The 25,046-nt window shown below is 41.4% G+C and overlaps 1 protein-coding gene across 1 annotated transcript in view; it reads left to right on the forward strand.

Moving 5' to 3' along the window:
• Nucleotides 1-25,046, forward strand: part of LOC106600813 (syntaxin-1B) — a 61,620-nt gene that overhangs the window by 20,455 nt on the left and 16,119 nt on the right. Inside the window, exons 2-5 of the mRNA XM_014192509.3 lie at nucleotides 10,243-10,317; nucleotides 12,701-12,800; nucleotides 18,688-18,762; nucleotides 24,928-25,001. Of these exons, the coding sequence (XP_014047984.1) occupies nucleotides 10,243-10,317; nucleotides 12,701-12,800; nucleotides 18,688-18,762; nucleotides 24,928-25,001 (324 nt within the window). The remainder of the gene's footprint in view (nucleotides 1-10,242; nucleotides 10,318-12,700; nucleotides 12,801-18,687; nucleotides 18,763-24,927; nucleotides 25,002-25,046) is intronic.

The following is a 25,046-nucleotide window of genomic DNA, read 5'->3' on the forward strand; positions in this document are numbered from 1 at the left end:
CCTCTCCTTCTCTCTCCCTGGATCTCTTCCGCCCTCTTCCTCCCATCCCCCACTCTCTCCCTCTCTCTCTCTCTCTCTCCTCTGTCCCCTCCCCCACAGCCGCTCTCTCTTTTCTCTTGACCCTTTCTCTCTATCTCTCTCTCACATTCTGCCTCACTCTATCTTTCTCATCCCATCCCCTCTGCTCCTCCTCCTCCTCCTCCACACTCACCATAGCTCCATCTTTGTCGCAGGGCTTTAGCTGTCAAAGTGCAGTCAGTCAAATGAATCCAATTAATATGCACATAAGCACACTCATATACATATATGTGTACACATTTACACAAATAGGTTTATAAGCTGTATGACCAAGCATCTGCACATACATGGGCCCTATCAATCCATCCATCCTCCCAGCAGCCCATTTGTTATAGCATCAGCAGCAGGGATCGCAGCAGTATGCATCCTTCCTCTGTGGTTGAACTGATACACTCACTGCCTCTGTTTGGTAGCTGTCCGGATGCTACTCACATTATTCCTGGTGGATCCAATGCTGTCCGCAGGCTAGCAGGCGATCACGGATGATGTTTGCTGCAATATCTCCCATTGTCACGTCCTGGCCAGTATAAGGATTAATTGTTATTGTAGTTTGGTCAGGACGTGGCAGAGGGTATTTGGTTTATGTGGTTCGGGGTGGTGGTTTTTCTAAAAAGGGCATTTGATTTATGTATTCCGGGGTTTTTGGGCACTGTTCCTTGTTTATGTAATTCTATGTTTAGTCTAGGTAATCTGTTTCTATGTTGAGTTAATTGGGGTGGACTTCCAATTGAAGGCAGCTGTGTGGTGTTGCCTTTGATTGGAAGTCCTATATTAGTTGGGTGTGTTTGTCTGTGTATTTGTGGGAGATTGTTTCTTGTTTTGCCGAGTGAGCCTTTCAAGACTGTTTCGTTGTTTGTAAGTTCGTTTTGGTGTGTTCATTCTGAGTTAATAAATGTCAAGATGAGCGTACACATACCGGCTGCGTTTTGGTCCTCCATTACCAACGACAACCGTGACACCCATAAAAGTCTCAGTTGTTGTTTTTTAAGCTGCTGAGTTTGATTTACTCAATATGATCGTTTTGCGAGCCTTCAGTTTCAAATGGTTTTCAAGAACGTTGCAAGAATATAATTCTGCATTTCAAATGTGCTTGGGCTGTTTTCTAGGGTGTGTGTTTTTAGGAGATAATCAATACTTGTGTGTTTAGGCTATCTCAGAGATCCAGACTGCAGTGGCGGTTCAAGACCATTTCAACTGGGGGGGTTCAAGCTGGGGCCAGTTGTATTGTTAGAGGGGCCAGTTACATTGGACGTTATTGTTGTCATATCGTTTTCTTCACTGCATTGCAGGCATTAGCAGGCAAAAGACCATGTTCATAATCATTAGTGTTCCGCATTGCCACTGTCTAATAACGGATGTAAAAAAAGAACGATAGCAAAAATGTGTTATGTAAAAATTATTTCATACTCCACATTTGGGGGGCCACAAATGCCAGACTGGAGTTTTGTGAATAACACTTCCACATCCACATAAATATACACTTGCAATGTTACACATATAGACACGTACATACACATGAAATGTACACATATACACACATACGTAATACTCACGTTCTATGCATCCATCCTCTCTTCCCCCATCCATGCACTCATCCATCCACTCATTAATCCACTAATCCATCCACTCACAAAAGCAAAGCAGAGAGTGGTATTGCATGTTATATTTTATGTAGACATTTGTACTACAGGGCCAATGTCATAGCTTCATGTGATTCCATGGACAACGGCATTGTAACTTCCCTTCTCCCCCACCAATAAAACAATATAAATAGACGGATGCTCCCTTGCCACTAGATCAAAAACAGCTGGTTAGGCTGTCAACGGCTTGATGAATAAGCGATAAGTTAAATATTTGCTTATGTAATAGCGAGTGAGATGGTGTACATTTTTCCGCGTTTACGTACAACCAAAATGTGTAGTGGTGTTCTAATGAGGCGAGGATCATTTATTACACAGACGTATTGGAGGTAATTAACTGATGATTTAGTATACATTTCAGATTATTTGCCTTTAGTATCACTAAAGTGCTCCATAAGGGTAACATTGCCTGTAGTACAACATACTGTACAGTACATAGTCATTTCTCTGGTGGGAGGGATAGGCCTATTGAAGGTTTTTAAATTACTACATTTTCATTGAAGGCTAGCTTTTTATTTTTTACACAACATCCAGAGATACAACATTGGAATTCATGCTTCCTGCCTGGCATTTTATCTCCATGAATATAATGAATGAACTACTTGAAAAGGCGTGCTACAGTCTGCGAGCAGATAACCCCCACGGCTAGCTTTGTGGTCGCTAAAAGTTTCATTGTGTCACAAGTCGCTGGCATGCATCTGGACGGGGCTGGCTATTTAAAGGGGGTGAGGGGGACACAGACAGGGCTTCTTCATGTGGGTTACCCAGTTGAAATGCGATTGTGTATGTCTTTGGATCACATGAAGAGTACACACACTTTTAACTAGGGCAACTTTATAGATCCCTAAACAGTTTACTGAGACTCACATGGCAGGTGTATTAGGCCTGCCCTACATTGCTCAGAGCGACACACCAGCATTTCCCTGTGGTGCCCTCAAGAGGCCTATCTCCCAGATGTGCAATGTTTTATGTACTGCTTTGTACACTATGAGGTTGCATTCACACCTAGCAATGAATGTGTTTTTGAATGTTCTGGTAAATCTGAAGGGAGGGCAATGGTGGAAGTACTGTGCATCCATTACATTACTATCAAATCCTTTTTGCTGCTTGTTGTAACTCAGAATAATGTGTACAGTGAAGATTAGGTTGTCTGGAGTTAGCTTCAGCTATTGGGTCTACATTAGCTATAGGCCCTACTTAACATTAGATTAAATATGATCTGGTTCAAGCCCTGATTAGCCAGTCTAGCCATTTAGCCTGTTCAGTGTAACCTGAATGCTAGCGTGATGGTTTGTTTAGTCCAGCTGTTACAGCAATCCATTGCCACAAGCAAGTGAGCGGTACACTTGGTGCAGTAGGTACATTGGTTATGCTAAACTGTGTATGACTGCATTTATGTGGATCGTTCTGGAACCCCATCTGATTCCACCAACCATGTCTAACCGTATTCAACCATATCTTACCTCACAGCATCTTTTGATGTCTATTCTCTGCTAAATAATTAGCATTTCATTTCCTCAAAAACCCTTCAAACAAACCAGTGTCTACATTGTACCATTGTTGTCCATATGAATTTGAATACTAGATTGATCAATCTAGTACCAGTTGCAACACAATCTAAAGATATTAATTCTTTATATAGATCCTGTTGCTGATGTTACTGCAGCAAACCTCTCTCAAAACTTATCTCTGCAGCCCAGACATGTTATTACATTTACATTTAAGTCATTTAGCAGACGCTCTTATCCAGAGCGACTTACAAATTGGTGGATTCACCTTATGATATCCAGTGGAACAACCACTTTACAATAGTGCATCTAAATCTTTTAAGGGGGGGGGGGGGGGGGGGGTTAGAAGGATTACTTTATCCTATCCTAGGTATTCCTTAAAGAGGTGGGGTTTCAGGTGTCTCTGGAAGGTGGTGATTGACTCCACTGTCCTGGCGTCGTGAGGGAGCTTGTTCCACCATTGGGGTGCCAGAGCAGCGAACAGTTTTGACTGGGCTGAGCGGGAACTGTGCTTCCTCAGAGGTAGGGAGGCGAGCAGGCCAGAGGTGGATGAACGCAGTGCCCTTGTTTGGGTGTAGGGCCTGATCAGAGCCTGAAGGTACGGAGGTGCCGTTCCCCTCACAGCTCCGTAGGCAAGCACCATGGTCTTGTAGCGGATGCGAGCTTCAACAGGAAGCCAGTGGAGAGAGCGGAGGAAAGGGGTGACGTGAGAGAACTTGGGAAGGTTGAACACCAGACGGGCTGCGGCGTTCTGGATGAGTTGTAGGGGTTTAATGTTATGCACTATTGTAGTCACATTCCTATCGTCAGTTGAATTCCATCTAAACTCCATTCCATTAAACATAGTCTTAGCAGATTTACCTGCTCATATATGCAACTATTCATACCATACCCACCTACGTGCTCTCTCTCCTCACGAATATCTGTTGTCATGGAATGTTTTGCCCCTTGGCCACTTATCATTAGTATGCGCATACCTCTCATATGGAAGATAGGAGCTGTGAACTAGCTTATCTGCCCATTGGCAAGCAAGAGCTAGAGAGGCTGCCATTCCCCCGTCGGGTGAAACAGGATGCAGGTGGAGTGCTGGGAGGGCCTGGGAGGAGTAAAGGAAGAAAACAGCCAAATATAGCTACATTGAGTAGACAACACACACAAAAGTGGAAATGTAAAAATGCCGACCAGTTCAAGATGAGATAGCTGTAGCCTAGCCGACATAGCTGCCGCTTGTGATGAGGATCCCCCCCAGAGGCATCTGGCAACAGAGCTAGCAATGAGTTAGCATTAGCCCTGCTGCTCGTTTCACTACACATTTTAATACACATTTCACTACACATTTTAATACACATTTTAATACACAAGTTGGGTGCTTTCTGTCTGACTTTAGGTAGGCGCCAAGAGTAGTGATTGCAGATTATATCTACCTTGTAGTGACACCAGGGGGTGAATGAGGTACATATGCTACTCACATCGTAACATAATACTTCTGCATAACATTTGCCATATTTAATTAATAATTGTTACGGGGTCAAACACAGGTGCTGCCTGACCTCGAGTCATGAAGGGCTGCTGGTTTTCATTCTTACTTTTTTTAATCAGTGGCTGATTTAGACCTGTGTTACTAGGTGTGTGGACTCTCCGGGAAATCAGTGACATTAACTGATCAATTAGGGGCAAGGGCAAAATGGAAAACCTGCAGCACTGCTGTCCTAGAGGACTGTTCTACACCCCTGGGTGAAAAGCTTGATTGGTATCCTTCTCTTTTCTTGGCTAAACACATAGTTCAAAGCCACCACTAATGCACACACACATACGCAAACAATGCATAGTGTTGTAGTGTGATCGCTAGCAAACAAATGCAGCTATTCAAGCGCAGCTATTTATGGCTGTATTGATTTAGCAGGGGTCTGTGTTAGTGTGTAGGTAGGATGCTAATGTGATAAGAGATGGTGAAAAGACTCCAAGTTGTAATACAACCCTGACATTGTGAAATATGAGAAGACATTGCCTCTCTGAAGAGATCTGTTATCTTGGACATTCTGAATATCTTTGTTGTTACCTGACTCTTTTACAATCAAAGCTACTTGTCATATAAACATTTTCTGCAATCACAATTTCACAAGCCTTTTCAAATAAAGCCAACATGCTTTTGTGTGATGCTGCAAGTGTGTGTGCATATGCATATTTGTTTGTGGCTTACCATATACAGCACATTCGGAAAGTATTCAGACCCCTTCCCTTTTTCCACATTTTGTTTTGTTACAGCCTTATTCTATGTTTGACTAAATAAAAAATGTCCTCGTCAATCTACACACAATACCCCATAATGACAAAGTAAAAACAAGTTTTTAGAAATTGTGGTCGCTAAAATAAAAAACAGAAATACCTTATTTACTTATTCAGACCCTTTGCTATGAGACTCAAAATTGAGCTGCTGTGCATCCTGTTTCCATTGATGATGCTTGAGATGTTTCTACAACTTGATTTGAGTCCACCTGTGGTAAATTCAATTGAGTGGACATGATTTGGTAAGGCACACACCTGTCTATATAAGGTCTCACAGTTGACAGTACATGTCAGAGCAAAAACCAAGCCATGAGGTTGAAGGAATTGTCTATACAGCTCTGAGAAAGGATTGTGTCGAGGCACAGATCTGGGGAAGGGTACCAAAACATTTCTGCCGCATTGAAGGTCCCCAAGAACACAGTGCCCTCATTCTAAAATTGAAGAAGTTCGGAACCACCAAGACTCTTCCTAGAGCTGACCAAACTGAGCAATCGGGGGAGAAGAGCCTTGGTCAGGGAGGTGACCAAGTACCCGATGGTCGCTCTGACAGAGCTCTAGAGATGCTCTGTGGAGATAGGAGAACCTTCCAGAAGGACAACTATCTCTGCAGCACTCCACCAATCAAGTATTTCTGGTAGAGTGGCCAGACGGAAGCCACTCCTCAGTAAAAGGCACATGACAGCCCACTTGGTGTTTGCCAAAAGGCACCTAAAGGACTCTCAGACCATGAGAAACAAGATTCTCTGGTCTGATGAAACCAAGATTGAACTCTTTGACCTGAATGCCAAGCGTTACGTATGGAGGAAACCTGGCACCATCCATGCGGTGAAGCCTGGTGGTGGCAGCATCATGCTGTGGGGATGTTTTTCAGCGGCAAGGACTGGGAGACTAGTCAGGATCGAGGGAAAGATGATTGGAGCAAAGTACAGAGAGATCCTTGATGAAAACCTGCTCCAGAGCACTCAGGACCTCAGACTGGGGCAAAGGTTCACCTTCCAACAGGACAACGATCCTAAGCACACAGCCAAGACAATGCAGGAGTGGCTTCGGGACAAGTCTCTGAATGTCCTTGAGTGGCCCAGCCAGAGCCCGGACTTGAACCCGATCGGACATCTCTGGAGAGACCTGAAAATGCCCGTGAAGCGACGCTCCCCATCCAACCTGACAGAGCATGAGAGGATCTGCAGAGAAGAATGGGAGAAACTCCCCAAATACAGGTGTGCCAAGCTTGTAGTGTCATACCCAAGAAAACTCGAGGCTGTAATTGCTGCCAAAGGTGCTTCAACAAAGTAGTGAGTGAAGCGTCTGAATACTTATGTAAATGTGATATTTCAGGTTTTTTGCAAAAATGTGCACAATTTCGAAAAAATAGTTTTTTCTTTGACATTATGGGGTATTGTGTGTAGATTTATGAGTTTAAAAACGTTCACCTTTTGTGCAATACGTAGGTGTAGGCTATAAGCTTAGGATTTAACATACATTGATACCTCTTACAACATCATGATCTATATAAAATAAGCCCAGCTAAGATTGTGTGCATCTGTGCAGTGTAACAGTCAGGTAGCCATGAAGATGGTGGGCTGGGCAATATGCAGCAGAAGCTGCTCCATCATCCCATGAATAATACATAGAAAATGGACTGAATATTTCAGCTCTGGGAAGGAGGAAATTTGAGCAGTTCATTGTGAACAAACCATTGGGGGGATCCCTGAAAGTAATGGTAGAGTTTTTGGTAGTTTCAACATGGATTAAATGTTAAATCTGCATCAGCTATCTTAATTGGAAATGATCTAGGAATAGGCCACTGTCTCTTATCAAATGAATTATTTACTTGCAACACTGCAAGCATAGTATATTACTATGTCTGCTATATGGTTTTTACTTGCTACTTTACACCTATAAAAAAATCTACCTCATATCCAGTTTGGTGGAAATCTGAAGGCCTATTATAATCAATACTTTGATTGATTGTATATTGTAACCATACCCTTTTACGTTGAAGGCTTGGAGGACAACACAATGCACATATGAACACAGTCACTTGATTGTACACAATCAGTCATGTTCATCTTACTCCAACATGCTCCAGTCCAAGGCCTTTTGAATGAAACGGACCACACAGATGAACCACAGTTCCAGATCTGTGGCCTTTGATAAAAACCAAGGGAACCTAAACTGATTCAGGCGAGACTGTCAGAATCGTGGTTCTCTGTGGAAGCCTGTCGGTTGTTTATTCTGATTGAACATATCTTTCTCTTCGATGATCATATGGAGATGTGAAACCAATTACTCATTAACCCAAATTTGAGCAACATCTCATTCAATCAAATAATCGCAGCATTTTTTTTTTTGCATAGCAATGGCCATTTAAATTGAGCTGGTACTAAATGCTTCAGAAAATAATTGCTAGAAATTGATACGAATATGGTAGGTCATTGATATTGCCTGTGTGAATGTTAGCACGAATGTGAGTCACCGCTCATTAGCCTGAAAGCTACTGTGAAAACTCAACACATTATAGTCTCTATTATGTGCTTAAATGGAGCAAAAAATTAACAAAAGGTCCATTTGTCATGGCATGTTTTTCAGAAAAGTATTTAAATGACAAAAAATCTATACAATGAGGTGAAAAAAAAAAAGTGGCTAAATGGTGCTGTGTCCTCCAAGAACTGCAGCAAGTATCAATATCAAAGCTCCGTGCACTGAAGTCATATTAATCCTTTGTCACACACTCCATATACACTAGCATCACATTACATTGGACAGTGAGTGATCTAACCAGGAACCGTCTCTCATCATACCATACAAGGCAGAGTGGGGGACTGTCATCCGAGGGCACAGAGGGCAGGAACCTGAACTGCACATCCTCGATGTGGAGCTAGCTAGTTAGAGGTGGGCACTGGAGGGAAATGTTTCAAACCCTAACCAAGGCAAAGCCAGTCCCAACCGCTGGAGTCCCAACCACCAGTCCCAACGCATCCAGCCTCTTCCTTGGAGCTATTTTTCCCTCCCATATGCCCTTATGAAAAAACATTGTCTCCCTGACACACTTGTCTGCTGCTGTATCTTTTGGCATGAGATGCGATTTAGAGGAATTAACTCTCCTGTATTTTTCTGGCCAAAAGACACACAGGAAGCAATGAAGAGTGAAGGGAAAATGTTGACTAGAGTGTGCCCAAGTAGATGGCTGCCATTTTGTACATTTCTCTGTTTGCCAACAGTTATAGATAGGTGTCCACTAGCTGTGTTTACGACTAAGCTATTCAGCAATGACTGTTCTTGTGGTGTGGACTTAGTAGACAACACTGTAGAGGTCTTGTCGATTTGTTGTTTTGTTGTTTTTCTCCAGGTGAACTGGATTTGTCAACCCCTCTCCCCCTCACAATGTGATTCAACATAACTGTCATTAGGTTACAAAACACTCTAGGGGCTCGATTTAATCCGTATCGTTGAGGTTTAGCGTTATAGCGTGATTGAAATGTAAAGGTAATTTCAGATTGAGCCGACATATGTAGCGTTTTCTGTGAATGCAGTCTCCGCTAACGCGGGAACATTGCCTTTAAATGTCTATCGCGCTATAGTGCAGCTCTTCAGCGCTACGGATTAAATAGAGCCCTAGATCTAACTGTTGCTTGTCTGTTAATTGAACATAAGTACTATGCCCTTCTCTGGCGCAAATAAGCAAAATACCCATCAAGCTATTGCCTAAACAGTTCATCAATTTGACCATACACCATACACACGCGGTGATCTATCTCTGCCCTATCTATTGCCCGGTGTCACATTTTTCGTTGGGTGTGTAATTTGTAGTGCCCATAATACTGTATCAGCAACAGAATGAGCTGTGTGCTGCCCTATGGCAGACGGCCCACGCTCCACCTTGCCAACACTGCACACCTCAGGCCCTCTCCATGGGCCTCTGGCAATTCATCAACGCTAAGCGCGACAAGAATCCGAGGACACATCTTTATTATTTTAGTGCAAATGTAAGGTGTTCCATCGATTCTCCTGCCATTTTCAACAGCTTCGTATACAGCCTCTCTTTCTCACTGTCTCTTAGTCCTTGACCCCTTTGAGGTCAGGTCACACAGCTCACATCACATTAAGTCGAAGAGGGTTTATGTAAGGGTTTGTGTTATTTAAAAAAATATATATATAATTTAGAATTTAACCTTTATTTAACTAGGCAAGTCAGTTAAGAACAAATTCTTATTTACAATGACGGCCTACCCCGGCCAAACCAAGACGAGGCTGGGCCAATTGTGCGCCGCCCTATGGGACTCCCAATCACGGCCGGATGTGATACAGCCTGGATTCGAACCAGGTACTTAGACTGCTACGCCACTCGGGAGCCCCTGAGGGTCACTCCCTTCACTCTCTTCAAGGGTCTCTCCCTTCAAGGGTCACTCCCTTCATATCATGAACTGTTTGAAGTGACAGCGCAAATATAGTACATATTTCAAATACTTTTTTGTGGCTTTATCTAAAATGGTTGCCATGCATGTCACCAAGCAGTATGGATACAAGGGTTTTCCTTTTTATTCTCTACTCCTTACCCCCTTCCATCCTTACTCCTTACCCTTCCAACAGTTAGGAGAGATCTATAGCCAAGTGTGGTACTGTGTTATCTGCAGTTTGCACAGGTCACAAATACACAATCAACAATAAATAGCAATATGCCAGTGCAGTGCATGGGGGACTGATTTTGTGTTTCGCCTCTTCTGTTTCAGGCTAAGGACAGCGATGATGATGAAGAAGTTGTCCAGGTTGACCGGGATCACTTCATGGATGAGTTTTTCGAACAGGTCAGTGCAACAATCAACTGTAATACATGCCGTTGAATGGCATAAGAAATATCCTAATTATCGTTATTACAAACTTAACCTGGTAGTTCCTGTATCCACACATCTACAGGTCATGTTCAATTAAAGGGGGCAAATGGCTAATTAAGGTCTATGCATAGTGTCATAATTGCCGATTAACTGGTAGTAAATGCCTTAATAGTGCCATATCTCTAAAGTTAAGGTATTACTGTTTTATGTGTTCCCCATTTAATAGTGTTTCCAAGAGGAGCACATATTAATGCCATATCATTAAGGGTGAAATCAAGCCACATAATGTAAAAACAAGAAAATAAAATAGGCCTTCTGGCTACATTATCTCCAGGTCATGTTCCCTTCAGCTTTATCTTTCAAAATTGAAAGTGATTAAGAATCATTTCTTTCCACATTCATCCTATGCAACCAGGAACATGCTATGAGAGGAAAAGGAGGAGGGGAAGGATATGCAAATAGAGCAACATTATGTTTGGTGTGTTCAAACACAAGAAATTAGAACGATTTGCATACTAATTGCTGATCCAATGGCGGGGGAAAGCTAATAAAAGACCAGGGTGTGGAGGAAGTAACAGCTTTTATTTCCCTCCCCCTGGGTTTCATGTGATTTATTTTGAGTAGTATGCCAAAATCGAGTGACCTTACTCTTCTTCCTACCATAATAAGACTGCAATGAATCAATCAACTCTATCAGCGGAGGTATATTTTATACGTTGGAGATGCTGCCAGAACTCTTTATCGCTGTGTGTTAAGTCTTAACGAAGACATTAACACACTGGATGTCTGACAATATGGCTACAGAATGTCCCAGCATTTATGGGAGTACAGACAATCTGGGGCTTAACATTTCCAGTAGTTGATTTTCTTGTGCAAGACGCTCAGAACGCGGCCTCCATTTTTTTACACAGAGGAATTGTTTTCTCTCTTTGAAAAGGCTGTTAAAGCAAAAATCTTGAACAGATACACAGTTATCTGCAATACAGCACCAGGAATCGCAAAAAAAATCCACAACTCTGGTCCTTGTCTTTTGATCAGCATCTTATCAAGCCTGGAAGACCAGGTAAGCAGACTCTCTGGCCCATCAAGAAGCAGTAGACACTGTTAGTGGGGCCCTGAGGGGCTAGCTGGGATTGAGGACACCTGCCTTTGAAGAGCTCTGCTGCTGGTGCAGGCAGGGTGCAGTTATTGAGCCTGGCTTAGCTGTGCTCCTCACTGCCTTATGGGCCGTGGCTCAACGCCTCCGTCCTAACGGAGACAAATCTGTCTGCTTTACAAAGCTCTCCTCTAAAACTATTACGTGAACACTATAGGGGAAGGGGAATTGGCTCAATCTGGGCTAAACAATGATTCACTATAAAGAATGAGTTGATTCGGGATGCCTTAGCTTCGTTGAGGAAGTAGCTCACAAGCTGTTGTCATTGAACTCTCTGTCCCCTAGAAAGAAAAACAGGAAGAGCTTTTAATAATTGAGTAGAGAATGAATAGCAATGCAAAGCACATATATGCTCATATCCATACAGTCAATGCAAAAGTATCCGCATATCCACAAACAGGGCCAAGACACATCTGTATTGGGAATTGGATTACATAACACATTCAGATGGAGAAGTGGGATGAATGCAGAATGTGTGGTTAGTCTGACTTTGCACAGGCTTTCAGGGGATAGTCAGAAGTTCTTGGAAATGTATTATCTGCAGGCGCCTCTGCACATTCTGTGGGGTTGGAGGAGTTTGAACACCCACCATTAAAACAGCGGCCATCTTGTATCATACCAATGTTCGATAGAGATATTGATCCACAACGAGTGACGATATATAGCTAGTACTGTAATAAGGCATTAACAATCAAATCAAATCAAATGTTACTTGTCACATACACGTGTTTAGCAGATGTTATTGCGGGTGTATGTATGTAAACAGGTCACGCTGTGACGTCTCAGTGTGAAAACCATTTAGACTAAATAACATACAATTCCCCCAACGATGGCTAAGAAACAAGCCTCCAAACCCTAAGGCAGCAGAGATTATAATTATCAGTCAGTAATTGACTTATGTGGCCTTATGGAGAGTCCCTGCTCTCCCACCCATCAGAAAGTGCTTCCATTGGGCCATCATGTCAGTCGATGATTGAGTATGTGAGGTAATCCTGTCCATGATGAGGTTCAGAGGCCTCAGCTCTCCCATGCTGTACACACATGCTTTCCATGTGGTTGGTCGATACCATAGAAATATAATTACTAGAACGGAAAAGCTCCTTAGACCACGGCCATTTGACAGTACACTCATTTAAAGAGTACAGGAATGAAGCCCTCATGTATATTGCCTCTGCCCCCTCCTTCTCATTCCCTGTGCAGGTGGAAGAGATCCGAGTCTGTATAGATAAGCTGTCAGAAGATGTGGAGCAGGTCAAGAAGCAGCATAGCGCCATCCTGGCAGCGCCCAACCCTGACGAAAGTAAGTCTCGGTGCCGACGAGCCACATCCATGAGCCCGAATGGATACTTTTAAGATGGGGCCCAATTCCATACCAGTTCCATACTGCTTTCCCTCAGTCCTTATGGACTCCACCTTGCAGCACTGACAGGACTGGATAGGTAGAAGTGATATGCCAGAAAATTCAACATTGCTTTCCAGTTTACTATCTGTATCAAATCCTTTCAGGTCTGTGTGAGGGGGAGTCAGTAAGGGCCTGAGGATAGCGGAGACAGATTGGTTTAAGTGTGTGCGTGACCCTGGCTATATACCTGTGGGAGACACTCCACCCACGCACCCAGTGAATGTGACCCCACCCCCGCATCTCTTACTGAGTCACACCCGGCCCACGCACCCACACCCAGCCAACACACACGACTCAACAAATTCATTTGCAAGGGTGGGACTCCACCCACTGGTTGACGAGGGTTCACCACCACACTCACTGAATACTCAACGAAAGTTTTTTTGTGTTTATTGTGACAATACTATCACTATTATAACATATTTTAATCTAACGGTCAATGAAGACAGCACTTACATTTGCCCTAATATGAAATGAAGTTGTTTTGAGGCAGGCTTTCAAAAAAAGAAGAGCACTAAGGTATTACCTTGCATAGCACTTATAAGTGTGCAATAAAACAGACATGAAGATATGTGTATAAATATTTAAATAATATTGTATTTTCTCCAATAATTTGATTGATATCCAATCTTGTTAACCTTCAACCACTGCTTTTAGGCCCTGATGACTGTCTGGCATTTTGTCAAAACCTCAATAGGGCCCAAAATATGCCACAATCAATCAGTCAAAAACCTACAGTGGAAGATGTTTCAGAAAATGGCCCCTTCATTGTTGCCGTGCTGCTGTAGGGCCGTGCGGTTGTTAGGAGATGAGTGTAGTATGTTCTTTAGAGTTCACAGTGACCCAGGCTGCTAGTGACTCAACTGGAGAGAATGAATGTTTAATTGCTAATATTAGGCCTTGTCAGACAACCTCTAGTCTGGGTTAACCCAGAGTCTCAGGGCAGGCAGTGGCACAATACCGACTGTACCCTCATCACGGAATCCTTCAGATTTCACTTCCTTTTCTCACACATCCCTTTTATTGCCCAATCACTTTTATTGTAGCTCCTCAATGTGTTTTTGCACGCAATTCTTTTTTGCCTTATGATTTCAATATTTGATTTGAATTTCTACACATGCATGTTTTATCTTCTGTAATGTTGTTGGACTGCTTCTGTCTTTTTCTGTCTGTCTTTTGTTCCTTCTTTCCCCCCTTTCCCTTCCTTTTTTTCTTGTCATGCATGCTTCATGAAGGACTTGCTCCAGGGGACTAGTTGTCGGAGTTCAGTTTTTGTGAGTGAGCTAGCTGGTTACTAGTTATCTACCCAGGTGGTTTAACTAGTAAGTATGTGGTTGCTATGCTATGTGTGTGTGTGTTGTGTGATTTCTTTATTTGATAAATGTGGGGAATCTGGCCATTTGAAACATTTCTTTGTGACTGAAGTGTCTGAGTAGGAAGGTCATTGCTTATATATACAGTTGAAGTCGGAAGTTTACATACATCTTAGCCAAATACATTTAAACCCAGTTTTTCATAATTCCTGACATTTAATCCTAGTAAAAATTCCATGTCTTAGGTCAGTCAGGATCACCACTTTATTTTAAGAATGTGAAATGTCAAAATAATTGTAGAGATAATTATTTATTTCAGCTTTTATTGCTTTCATCACATTCCCAGTGGGTCAGAAGTTTACATACACTCAATTAGTATTTGGTAGCATTGCCTTTAAATTGTTTAACTTGGGTCAAACGTTTCGCGTAGCCTTCCACAAGCTTCCCACAATAAGTTGGGTGAATTTTGGCCCATTCCTCCTGACAGAGCTGGTGTAACTGAGTCAGATTTGTAGGCATCCTAGCTCGCACACGCTTTTTCAGTTCTGCCCACAAATTTTCTATAGGATTGAGGTAAGGGTTTTGTGATGGCCACTCCAATACTTTGACTTTGTTGTCCTTAAGCCATTTTGCAACAACTTTGGAAGTATGCTTGGGGTCATTGTCCATTTGGAAGACCCATTTGCAACCAAGCTTTAACTTCCTGACTGATGTCTTGAGATGTTGCTTCAATATATCCACATAATTTTCCCTTCCTCATGATGACATCTATTTTGTGAAGTGCACCAGTCACTCCTGCAGCAAAGCACCCCCACAACATGATGCTGCCACCCCCATGCTTCACAGTTGGGATGGTGTTCTTTGGCTTGGAAGCATCCCCCTTTTTCCTCCAAACATAACGATGGTCATTATGGCCAAACAGTTCTATTTTTGTTTCATCAGACCTGAGGACATTTCTCCAAAATGTACAATCTTTGTTCCCATGTGCAGTTGCAAACCGTAGTCTGGCTTTTTTATGGTGGTTTTTGAGCGGTGGCTTCTTCCTTTGCTGAGCGGCCTTTCAGGTTATGTCGATATAGGACTCATTTTACTCTGGATATAGATACTTTTGTACCTGTTTCCTCCAGCATCTTCACAAGGTCCTTTGTTGTTGTTATGGGATTGATGTGCACTTTTCGCACCAAAGCACGTTCATCTCTCAGAGACAGAACACGTCTCCTTCCTGAGCGGTATGATGGCTGCGTGGTCCCATGGTTTTTATACTTGCGTACTATTGTTTGTAAAGATGAACGTGGTACCTTCAGGCGTTTGGAAATTGCTCCCAAGGATGAATCAGACTTGTGGAGGTCTACAATTGTTTTTCTGCGGTCTTGGCTGATTTCTTTTGATTTTCCTAGGATATCAAGCAAAGAGGCACTGAGTTTGAAGGTAGGCCTTGAAATACATCAACAGGTACACATCCAATAGACTCAAATGATGTCAATTAGCCTATCAGAAGCTTCTAAAGCCATGACATGATTTTCTGGAATTTCCCAAGATGTTTAAAGGCACAGTCAACTTAGTGTATGTAAACTTCTGACCCACTGGAATTGTGATACAGTGAATGATAAGTGAAATAATCTGTCTGTAAACAATTGTTGGAAAAATGACTTGTGTCATGCACAAAGTAGTTGTCCTAACCGACTTGCCAAAACTATAGTTTGTTAACAAGAAATGTGTGGAGTGGTTGAAAAACGTGTTTTAATGACTCCAACCTAAGTGTATGTAAACTTCCGACTTCAACTGTATTCACATAAACATAATATCTTGAGATTCACTGTAATTATTGATTATATTAAATATTCCAAATCAGACAGTCAGTATGTTGTCCCTACAGAATTGCTGGCATATTTCTGTTTCTGTTATGTTTTTTTATTATATTCATGTGTTCTAGCTTAATCTTACATGTTTGTCCTCAAAATGAATCAAAAGCTTAAATTTTGCCTCCCCTCTATGTCAAGCCATTCCAAATAATGTTTGGCAGTCAGTGGATGATACAAAATGCATTCCAGTGTACTCCCTTGAATAATGCATGCTGGGAAGTGTAGTTGCTTACTGAAGAAATCCGTGTAGAGAAATCATCTTAATTTTTCATCAGTTGGAAACCCAATGCTGTAGCCTGTAATTATTCAGATTGCACTGTCACACTTTGCTATTTTCAAATGAATTGTGAATCGTACAGTGAAGAATCATTCTTGGACTTGGCAACGGGACATGTTTAAATCTCATGCCTCTCTCCAATCATGGCCGAAGGGCATCTCCATAATGTATAGTGAAATCCCGAGGAATCACTCCATTTGAGTTGAGCACAGAATTCACTTATCATGTCACACACAGGGTGTACACAAGGACAGGGCGGACCCGTCAACAGAAGGCAATACACAGCAGCCAAAATATTTAGTAAGCTATTTAGTTGTAGTCTATATCCAGTTACACTTACACACATAAAATGCCTTATAGGTAAGGGTTCAGGGTTTTTTCTTAGAGGGAAAAAGCTAAATCTTTCAACTGAAATGGCTGTGTGTTGTAGCTAGCTCATATGCTTTGAAATATAAATTGCGGATGCTAGTCCCAGACAACAGTATTGACCCACAAGGAGGTGTCGTTGTGTGCAAATATGAGTTCCAGTTCAGTAACATAGGACACTTTTTGCTTTTGGACAATCGATAGACAGGGAAAGTGCAGAGGCATAGAGTAGCTACAGGACACATGTAATACACAAACATTTTGTTAAAAAACAGCACAGGATTCAAAACAAAACCCAGCAAGCAAGGCTCCCAGTGTTTACCTACTGTATGAAGTACCAGACAGGAGCTTGTTAGCGTCTGATTGGTTTGTTGATATCACCTAAACATTGCCCAGTAATTACAGGCTAATTGGCACTAACTAACTCTAAATATACCCCAATCAAATATCACAAAACTACAATGGCTTTCCTTGCTGATACCGTACTTTGAAAGGTAATTGACCTATCTGTGTTTTCTGTATACAAATGACTGGTTATCTTAATTTTCCTGTAAATATATAATTGACTTACTTGTGATGGACAGAACAGTCCCTACATTTCAATGCACATAATAATGCTGTAGAGCAGTGGTAGAATACTGTATGACTGTAGCAGCCTACTGTTGTCTATATGATGAATATCCTTTTCTACCACAAAAATGTGATTTTAAATTATATTATTTTAGCGTGTTGAATGATTTATTGTAAACATTTCCAATTTCCGACTCATTTCCAACTTTTTTGGTTACAGGTAGAACACTTTTGGGTTCCATGTAGAACCCTCTACATGGAACCAAAAAGGTTCTACCTGGAACCAAAAAGGGTTCTTCAAAGGGTTATCCTATGGGGACAGCCGAAGAACCCTTTTAGGTTCTAGATGGCACCTTTTTTTCTAAGAGTGTACTTCCTGGCTTCACATAATTAGATATGTTGTTTCTTTATGGTTCATGAGGTACGAGGCTACAAGGCCCATGTTTTAAGATTAACCAGAGGATTGAGGTGCTGCACTCTTGTGAAAACTCTTAGCTTAGGTAAAGCGCAAACTATCTTATTCAGCCAACAGCCAGAGAAACATGCCGGTAATTAACTCATTAGTTATGTATAATCATGGGTAGACGTTATACATTTGTTGTAGATAAACAAATGATGCATATGAGTTTCTATTACCAGTTAATTATGTGTTAGGAGATAGTCTTCTTGTTAGTGGAGTGTTCTGGAAAACAGACTTTTGCACTAGACTAGATGAGTGTTGGGGTGTTTGCGGAGGTGGGCGATAGAGAAGGGAGTGATTGAGGGAATTACGGGTGCGAAGGAAGGAGAGGATGAGGTACTGTAGGAAGTGAAGTGTGTGGGAGGGAGGGAGGGAGGCGAGGAAGAGAGGAGAGAGAAAGGGCTGAGCTGGTTTCCAGTGACTGAATGAATGGCACTGCAGCGGTAATAAATCAGCCCAAACACTGCAGCTGAGTCGTCGTCCCCCCCCCCCCCCCCCCCCACACACACACACACGCACACAGTATGCACTGTTGCATGCATGAGTGCATTCTCATATAGACGCTAACACGCACACACACAGGCTGATTAACACACTGACTTTAAAACACTGTCACACACACTCATCCACTCCAACCTACACAATCCCATATTCTTAGTCAAGATAATAAAACTGATGAATAAACTGATTTACACATACAATATCTCTTCTCAATTCGCCCACTTGTATCTTTGCATACTGTTACATACATGAGAGCATTTGCAATAATCACTCACATATGGTACATTCATTTACTGACAACCTAAGTTGTTTTATAAGTGGTACTGTAATTGACACAGGTTGTGAAATGCGATAACTGAATATTGTTGCCATAATGTTATAACATGAAACACAATGCTGAGCGTGGCATAATTCTGTCTCTCTTTCTGTATCTCAGAGACCAAGCAGGAGTTGGAGGACCTCACAGCTGACATCAAGAAGACAGCCAATAAAGTTCGCTCAAAATTAAAAGGTAAGTATAAAATGAAAATGGAAAATGTTGTGTGAAACACTGGAAAACATTGCGTCTGAAAAACACCATGTCAACCAATACCGCACGGTGTTAAGTTGTCCACGCCTCAGCTAGATGTTGAACACAAGATTAGAACCTCTTGGCTATGAAGGAAATTATGTCAACCCGACCCTATATATTTTTTCCATTTTCAATCTGAACTCGCTACTAAAACACTTGCTCAGAGCCAGAACACTTGCTTCATTAGATTACCTGACTATAACGCTGATGGTCAGATAAAGCCATTTATGTAACGGCAACACAGCAGATTTCTATAGCGCAAATAAAAACACAAGCCAATGTTTAGTCTTTATCAGCTCCTTAAATCAAAGACTGTTTGTCCTCAAGGGAGTCCCCATGATTTCAGGCCCAACATACTAAAACAAAATGGTTACGATGGACAAAAATAAAGATATTTGCTACATCTAGTGGCCCCCTGCAATAACGTCGAATGAGCGTCTCAGGGACTTTTGTTAAGGACAAGATTCAACTGGGGTCAGAGTATCATTTCCAACAATTGTATTTTTAATGAGGGGAGAATTATAGCTAAGAGCAAAGCTGAGGCGGCTAAATGTTAACTGCATTGAGAGTTAACAGTTCAAGGACATTGCTGCATTAATGTGTGGCGGTCGAGCAGTGAATTCATCTATCTGGGAGTTCCAACCAACCATTCGCCCCAACACACATCCCATTCACACTTGCACATGCACACTGAAAACAGCTTTGATGGTGCATATCGGTCTATAATTTCTATCCCCACAATGTCTTTCTGTTTTTGTCCTTTAACGAACATGGATCTGCTTTTCATGTTTTCATTTTCCATATGTATCTCGAACGTACAGACAAATATTTGCATACGTTGAGTATACAGAACATTCTGCAGTCTTGCAAGTGTGTGTTTGTTCGAACCTTATCCGTGATATCGTTTGTAAATACAATAGTCTCTCTCATGTGGTATATTTATAATATAAGTGAGTAGGAAGTAAAGGTCAAAACAGAGAGCATACAAAAATCTTGGATACTCTTTGATTTGACGCTATACATTAAAAAAAAAAAACAGAATTTGTCAGTTAACTCTCAAATTATGTCTTTTTTTTACAGTATCATTACTGTACATTTCAACCCTACCCACTGTGAACATGTGAATATATGCAAATCATTTGGCAATTACATCAGCTCGTCAGCTGCCTAGTTATACATACAGTAGAGAACAGAGAATATACTTCGGGGGTTTTGCTGTAGAAAATAGGTCGTCTCTGGTGATCCCCCCCAAAGGGGCATATTGTAAAAAGCAAAGCCGCAATGGAGCAGACATCAGTCTTGTCATCCAAACACCTTCTGCCTCCAGCCTCTGTCCTCAGACTGCCAGCATGTCAGGTCGCATATCAGTTCACACCGGGATCTAGGAGCAATATGTTGCTTTGCTCACCATTTCTTAATAACTAATAAAGTGAGAATTGACAAATGTCCTTTACAAACTGTAATAGGACTTGATGGTGTAGCAATTTATATTTTAGGCTTTGGGTTCTTCTTAGGAATACTGTCTTGTGCCTCATAACATTTTATTGAAAATGCTTTTTTTTTTTTACAAATGTAAGAACTACCATTTACAGTTGCTCACCAGTCTAGTCTGTAAATTAAGAAGCAACCTTTTTAGACTCCCAATACACTGAATAGAGCATTCAACCACCATCAGTACAGCAAAGGTAATAACATTTAGATGAATTGAATGCCAAGCTGCATTATACACTGCGCTCCAAAAAGGCACCATTTTCCATCAGACCTCGTGTGAAAGATCAACTTAGGTTGACAGTGACCGCTACACTAGGCTACCACTCTGCTTCCTTATAGAGTATGTCATGCGGTAGCTTTGCAGTCCAGGAGAGAGAAGCAGCTCCTGTCTCATCCAGTCAGACAAAGTGTTTAACCAACAAAACAACAATGATCAATGACCTTTCAACCAGCCAAGTAGTGTTGATATTTACTGAAAGACAGGTAAACCCCTTGTTTAAGACCACGTTAAGGAGATCCCCCCCCCCTTGGCATTATTATGCAAATCAGCTGAGTCATGACACAGTGAAAAATGAAAAGGCAGCAAGCCAGAGGAAGTGCCTCACCGGGGAGCTCTGCTGTACTGTAGCTAGGTAGCCGACCAACCGTAGATCCACCACTAAAGATAGATGCTCAACTATACTGTAGCTTCTCTGGATTGGTCAGGATGTTATGCAACGATAAGGAAACCATCATAGAGAGATACTGTATGACCTCATAGATGCTGTGGGTAAGTACGCTATAGATTCCCCGCGTTATCCACATTACCACAGGTGCACTACACAAGATACAAGACCAAAGATAGGTCAAGAATACGTAACCTAAAATCAATCATTTCAGAGACACAAACTAAAACAAATCATACTTATTATATGTAGTTGATACCAATATACCTGATGCACCACGAGGCAAACATCTCAAACATCTCAAACATCTCAGTGTCCAACCCACTCGCTGCTGATAGACCACTACTAAGATACTATACAAACGTGCACAGAGGTCTGATTTTGGGACGTGAATTCAAATACCGGTAGGCGTTTTAGACTAATCTCCTTTGATGTATAAGCTCCCTCTGAAGCCAGATAGGAAACCGCTCACTCAAAGGTGCTGAGTCGCATTCCTCTAGCTTCGTTCTTTATTTTAGTCCAATAATCTAGAAGACTCCCACTCATCTGGTTGTTTCTTCTAAATTGCATCACAAAATACTTTGATGCTGAGAGAGAGCTTCCTCTATCAAAAGTAATGAACGGTGATGGGACATTGGCATCTGGGCACCATGCAGCAGCAACAAAGCATCCAATCAGCAATATGGAAATCTCCTTTGTTATTGATCTAAGGTGGGTTCAAAATCAGCCTAGCTTATAGAGACACCAGCGGAGCACTGTGTCTTTGACCAGGGCGCACAGTAGTCATAAAGACAAATTACAGGAAGAGTATGCGCCATATGGTGAGACAATTCATCTGGAATATAACAGGGGAACTCTTTGTTATTTATTTTAATTTTATTTATTTAACATTTATTTAACTAGGCAAGTCAGTTAAGAACAAATTCTTATTTTACAATGACGGCCTACCTCTAACCCTCCCCTAACCCGGATGACACTGGGCCAATTGAGCGCCGCCCTATGGCACTCCTGATCACGGCCGGTTGTGATACAGCCGGGATCGAACCAGGGTCTGTAGTGACGCCTCTGGCACTGAGATGCATTGCCTTCGACTGCTGCACCACTCGGGATCCTAAAAGAGATTAAGAGGTGGAGATATTGTGAGGTGGGTTGAGCAGTTATATTGACAGCTTCTTATGAAGCTTAATGAAGCCTTTATAAATCCTACATAGATGATTCACAAATGCAAATGTTATACTATGGGTGATATAATAGGTCCTTACATCTGGTGCTTTCGTTTGACATTCTTTTATTTCTCCATTTTCTCTTTATTGTTTTTGGAAATGCTCTTGGGGAAGGTCACACAGAGAGAGAGAGAAAACCAATGTTAAACGATGGTGCACAAAAGATGTTTGAGTAATCACATACAGTACACAATAGATTATATTGGGAATCACATTATCTGGTAGTTGTGAGAAACCCAACATTTGCCCATAAATATGCATCAGGAATGACCTGTTTTTTCCACAAGCTTTTTAAGGACACTGCCTCTATTTAAAAGGGTCTTGGCAGGATCCCCCAAATGTGTTGTTTGGGATCAATATTTAATATTTTTGGGAACATTGCATTTGTTCAAAAGGAGATGGTATGTCATAAACTGACAGTTTGACATCCCAAAATCCTGCTATTTCTCTGTTTTGTTGATCCAAATTAAATGCACCAAGGGCATTTTACACAGTTACATCACATTTAGAACACAACTGGAAAATAATGTTTGGTTTGTGGTCAGCAACACTATGGGCCCGATTCACACAAAGGAAATCTATTCCTTTTTGACACATTTTGATTTAAAGAGCAACTGCCCCTAAAAAGCAACTTCTCGTTTTGAAAATGGCCTACAGTGCCTTCAGAAAGTATTCACACCCCTTGAATTGTTCCACATTTTGTTGTGTTACAGTCTGAATTTGAAATGGACTACATTCAGATTTTGTGTCACTGATCTACACACAATACCCATAATGTCAAAGTGGAATTATGTTTTTAGAAATGTTTACAAATTAATAACATTTTAAGTTGAAATATCTTGAGTCAATAAGCATTCAATCCTTTTGTTATGGCAAGCCTAAATAAGTTCAGGACTAAAAATGTGCTTAACAAGTCACATAACATGACATTAAGTATCCAGACATTGAGTATCCCTTTGAGCATGGTGCAGTTGTTAATTACACTTTGGATGGGGTTTCAATATACCCACTCACTACAAAGATACAGGCGCCCTTCCTAAATCAGTTGCCGGAGAAGGAGGAAACCGCTCACGGATTTCACTATGAAGCCAATGGTGATTTTAAAACAGTTACAGAGTTTAATTGCCGTGAAAAGAGATAACTGATAATGGATCAACAACATTGTAGTTACTCCACAATACTAACATAAATTACAGAGTGAAAAGAAGGAAGCCTGTACAGGACAAAAATATTCCAAAACATGCATCCTGTTTGCAATAAGGCACTAAAGTAATAGTGTAAAAAATGTGGCAAAGAAATGAACTTTTTGTCCTCAATACAAAGTGTTATGTTTGGGGCAAATCTGAGTACCACTCTTCATATTTTCAAGAATGGTGGTGGCTGCTTCACGTAATGGGTATGTTGGTCATCTGCAAGGACTATGGATTTTTTGGGGGATAAAAAGAAACAGAATAGAGCTAAGCACATGCAAAATCATTGAGGAAACCAAGTTCAGTCTGCTTTCCAACAGACACTGGGAGATAAATGCACCTTTCAGCAGGATAATAACCTAAAACATAATGCCAAATACACACTAGAGTTGCTTATCAAGAGGCCCTAACCACATAAAGTGAAGTGCTACAAAAAAGGTTTTCATGTGATCATATGTGAAGTTAATGTGATAACGTGACGACATGTAAAGCAACCTGTGATAACATGAAACTATACGTGAAAATGTAATCACAGGTGAAGTGTTCCATGAACACAGGTTTTCACATATTACATTTTATATAAAATCATGTGATTTTCCACATGTGAAATCATGTGTTTTTTTCTGTAAGGGCGACATTGAATGTTCCTCAGTTGCATAGTTACAGTTTTGACTTAAATCGGCTTGAAAATCTATGGCAAGACTTGAAAATGGTTGTCTAGCAATGATCAACAACCAATTTGACAGAGCTTGAAGAATTTTGAAAATAATAATGTGCAAATGTTGCACAATCCAGCTGTGAATTCAGGCTGTAAAACAACAAAATGTGGAATAATTCAAGGGGTGTGAATACTTTCTGAAGGTATTGTATATTTATAATCCCCTCATCCAAACTGATTATTCATTTACCTAGGTCTTATCAATAGCTCTTATCAGTTTATGAATTACAGTGCATGGAGATGGTGTTATTTCTATCGTAAAGAAGATATTTTTCCACTTGGAACCGACAGGTTCCTCGACCTTATTAATGATTTCCTTGCGCGTAAAGGTGGTGGAATTATGAGGGAATTAAGTCAAGGTCAGAATAAAGCGTATCGGTAAACACACCTCTGCCACACCTCTAGTTCCCCCCCCCCCCCCCCCCCAACCGAACAGGTGGTTTAAGTTCAAGGTCAGAATACGCTTAGAGAGAAAAGTGCATAAAAAGGGAATTAAGTTCCATTTACGCCATAACTCGGGTCAGAATCCTCCCTATCAGGTTTGGTATTGTATTAAGTAAAACACCTATATCTGTTGTAAAATAGCATACTTTTATCATTAGGCCTAGGCCTATTTGTAATTCTAGCATTAGCACATTGCCCATGACATACTAATTGCTCCACCCAAGATGGCGAAATGTTAGCATATTAGCATGCTAGCTATAGTACCTGACTGTGATGGGGAGGTAACTGACTGAAGTTCAGTGGAAGATGAGCAATCTCCTTTCCGTTTGGCGGTTCCATTGTTTATTTCTCACAATTTCTTGCCTCTTTCCCAGCAATCGAGCAGAGCATTGAGCAGGAGGAGGGGCTGAACAGATCATCTGCAGACCTGCGAATTCGTAAGACACAGGTGAGTCACTCACTCTATCTGCTGCACATCCACTGAGGAGATGCC

Source organism: Salmo salar, chromosome 03 (genome assembly GCF_965601325.2).
Source record: "Salmo salar chromosome 03, fSalSal1, whole genome shotgun sequence".
Taxonomy (NCBI): domain Eukaryota; kingdom Metazoa; phylum Chordata; class Actinopteri; order Salmoniformes; family Salmonidae; genus Salmo; species Salmo salar.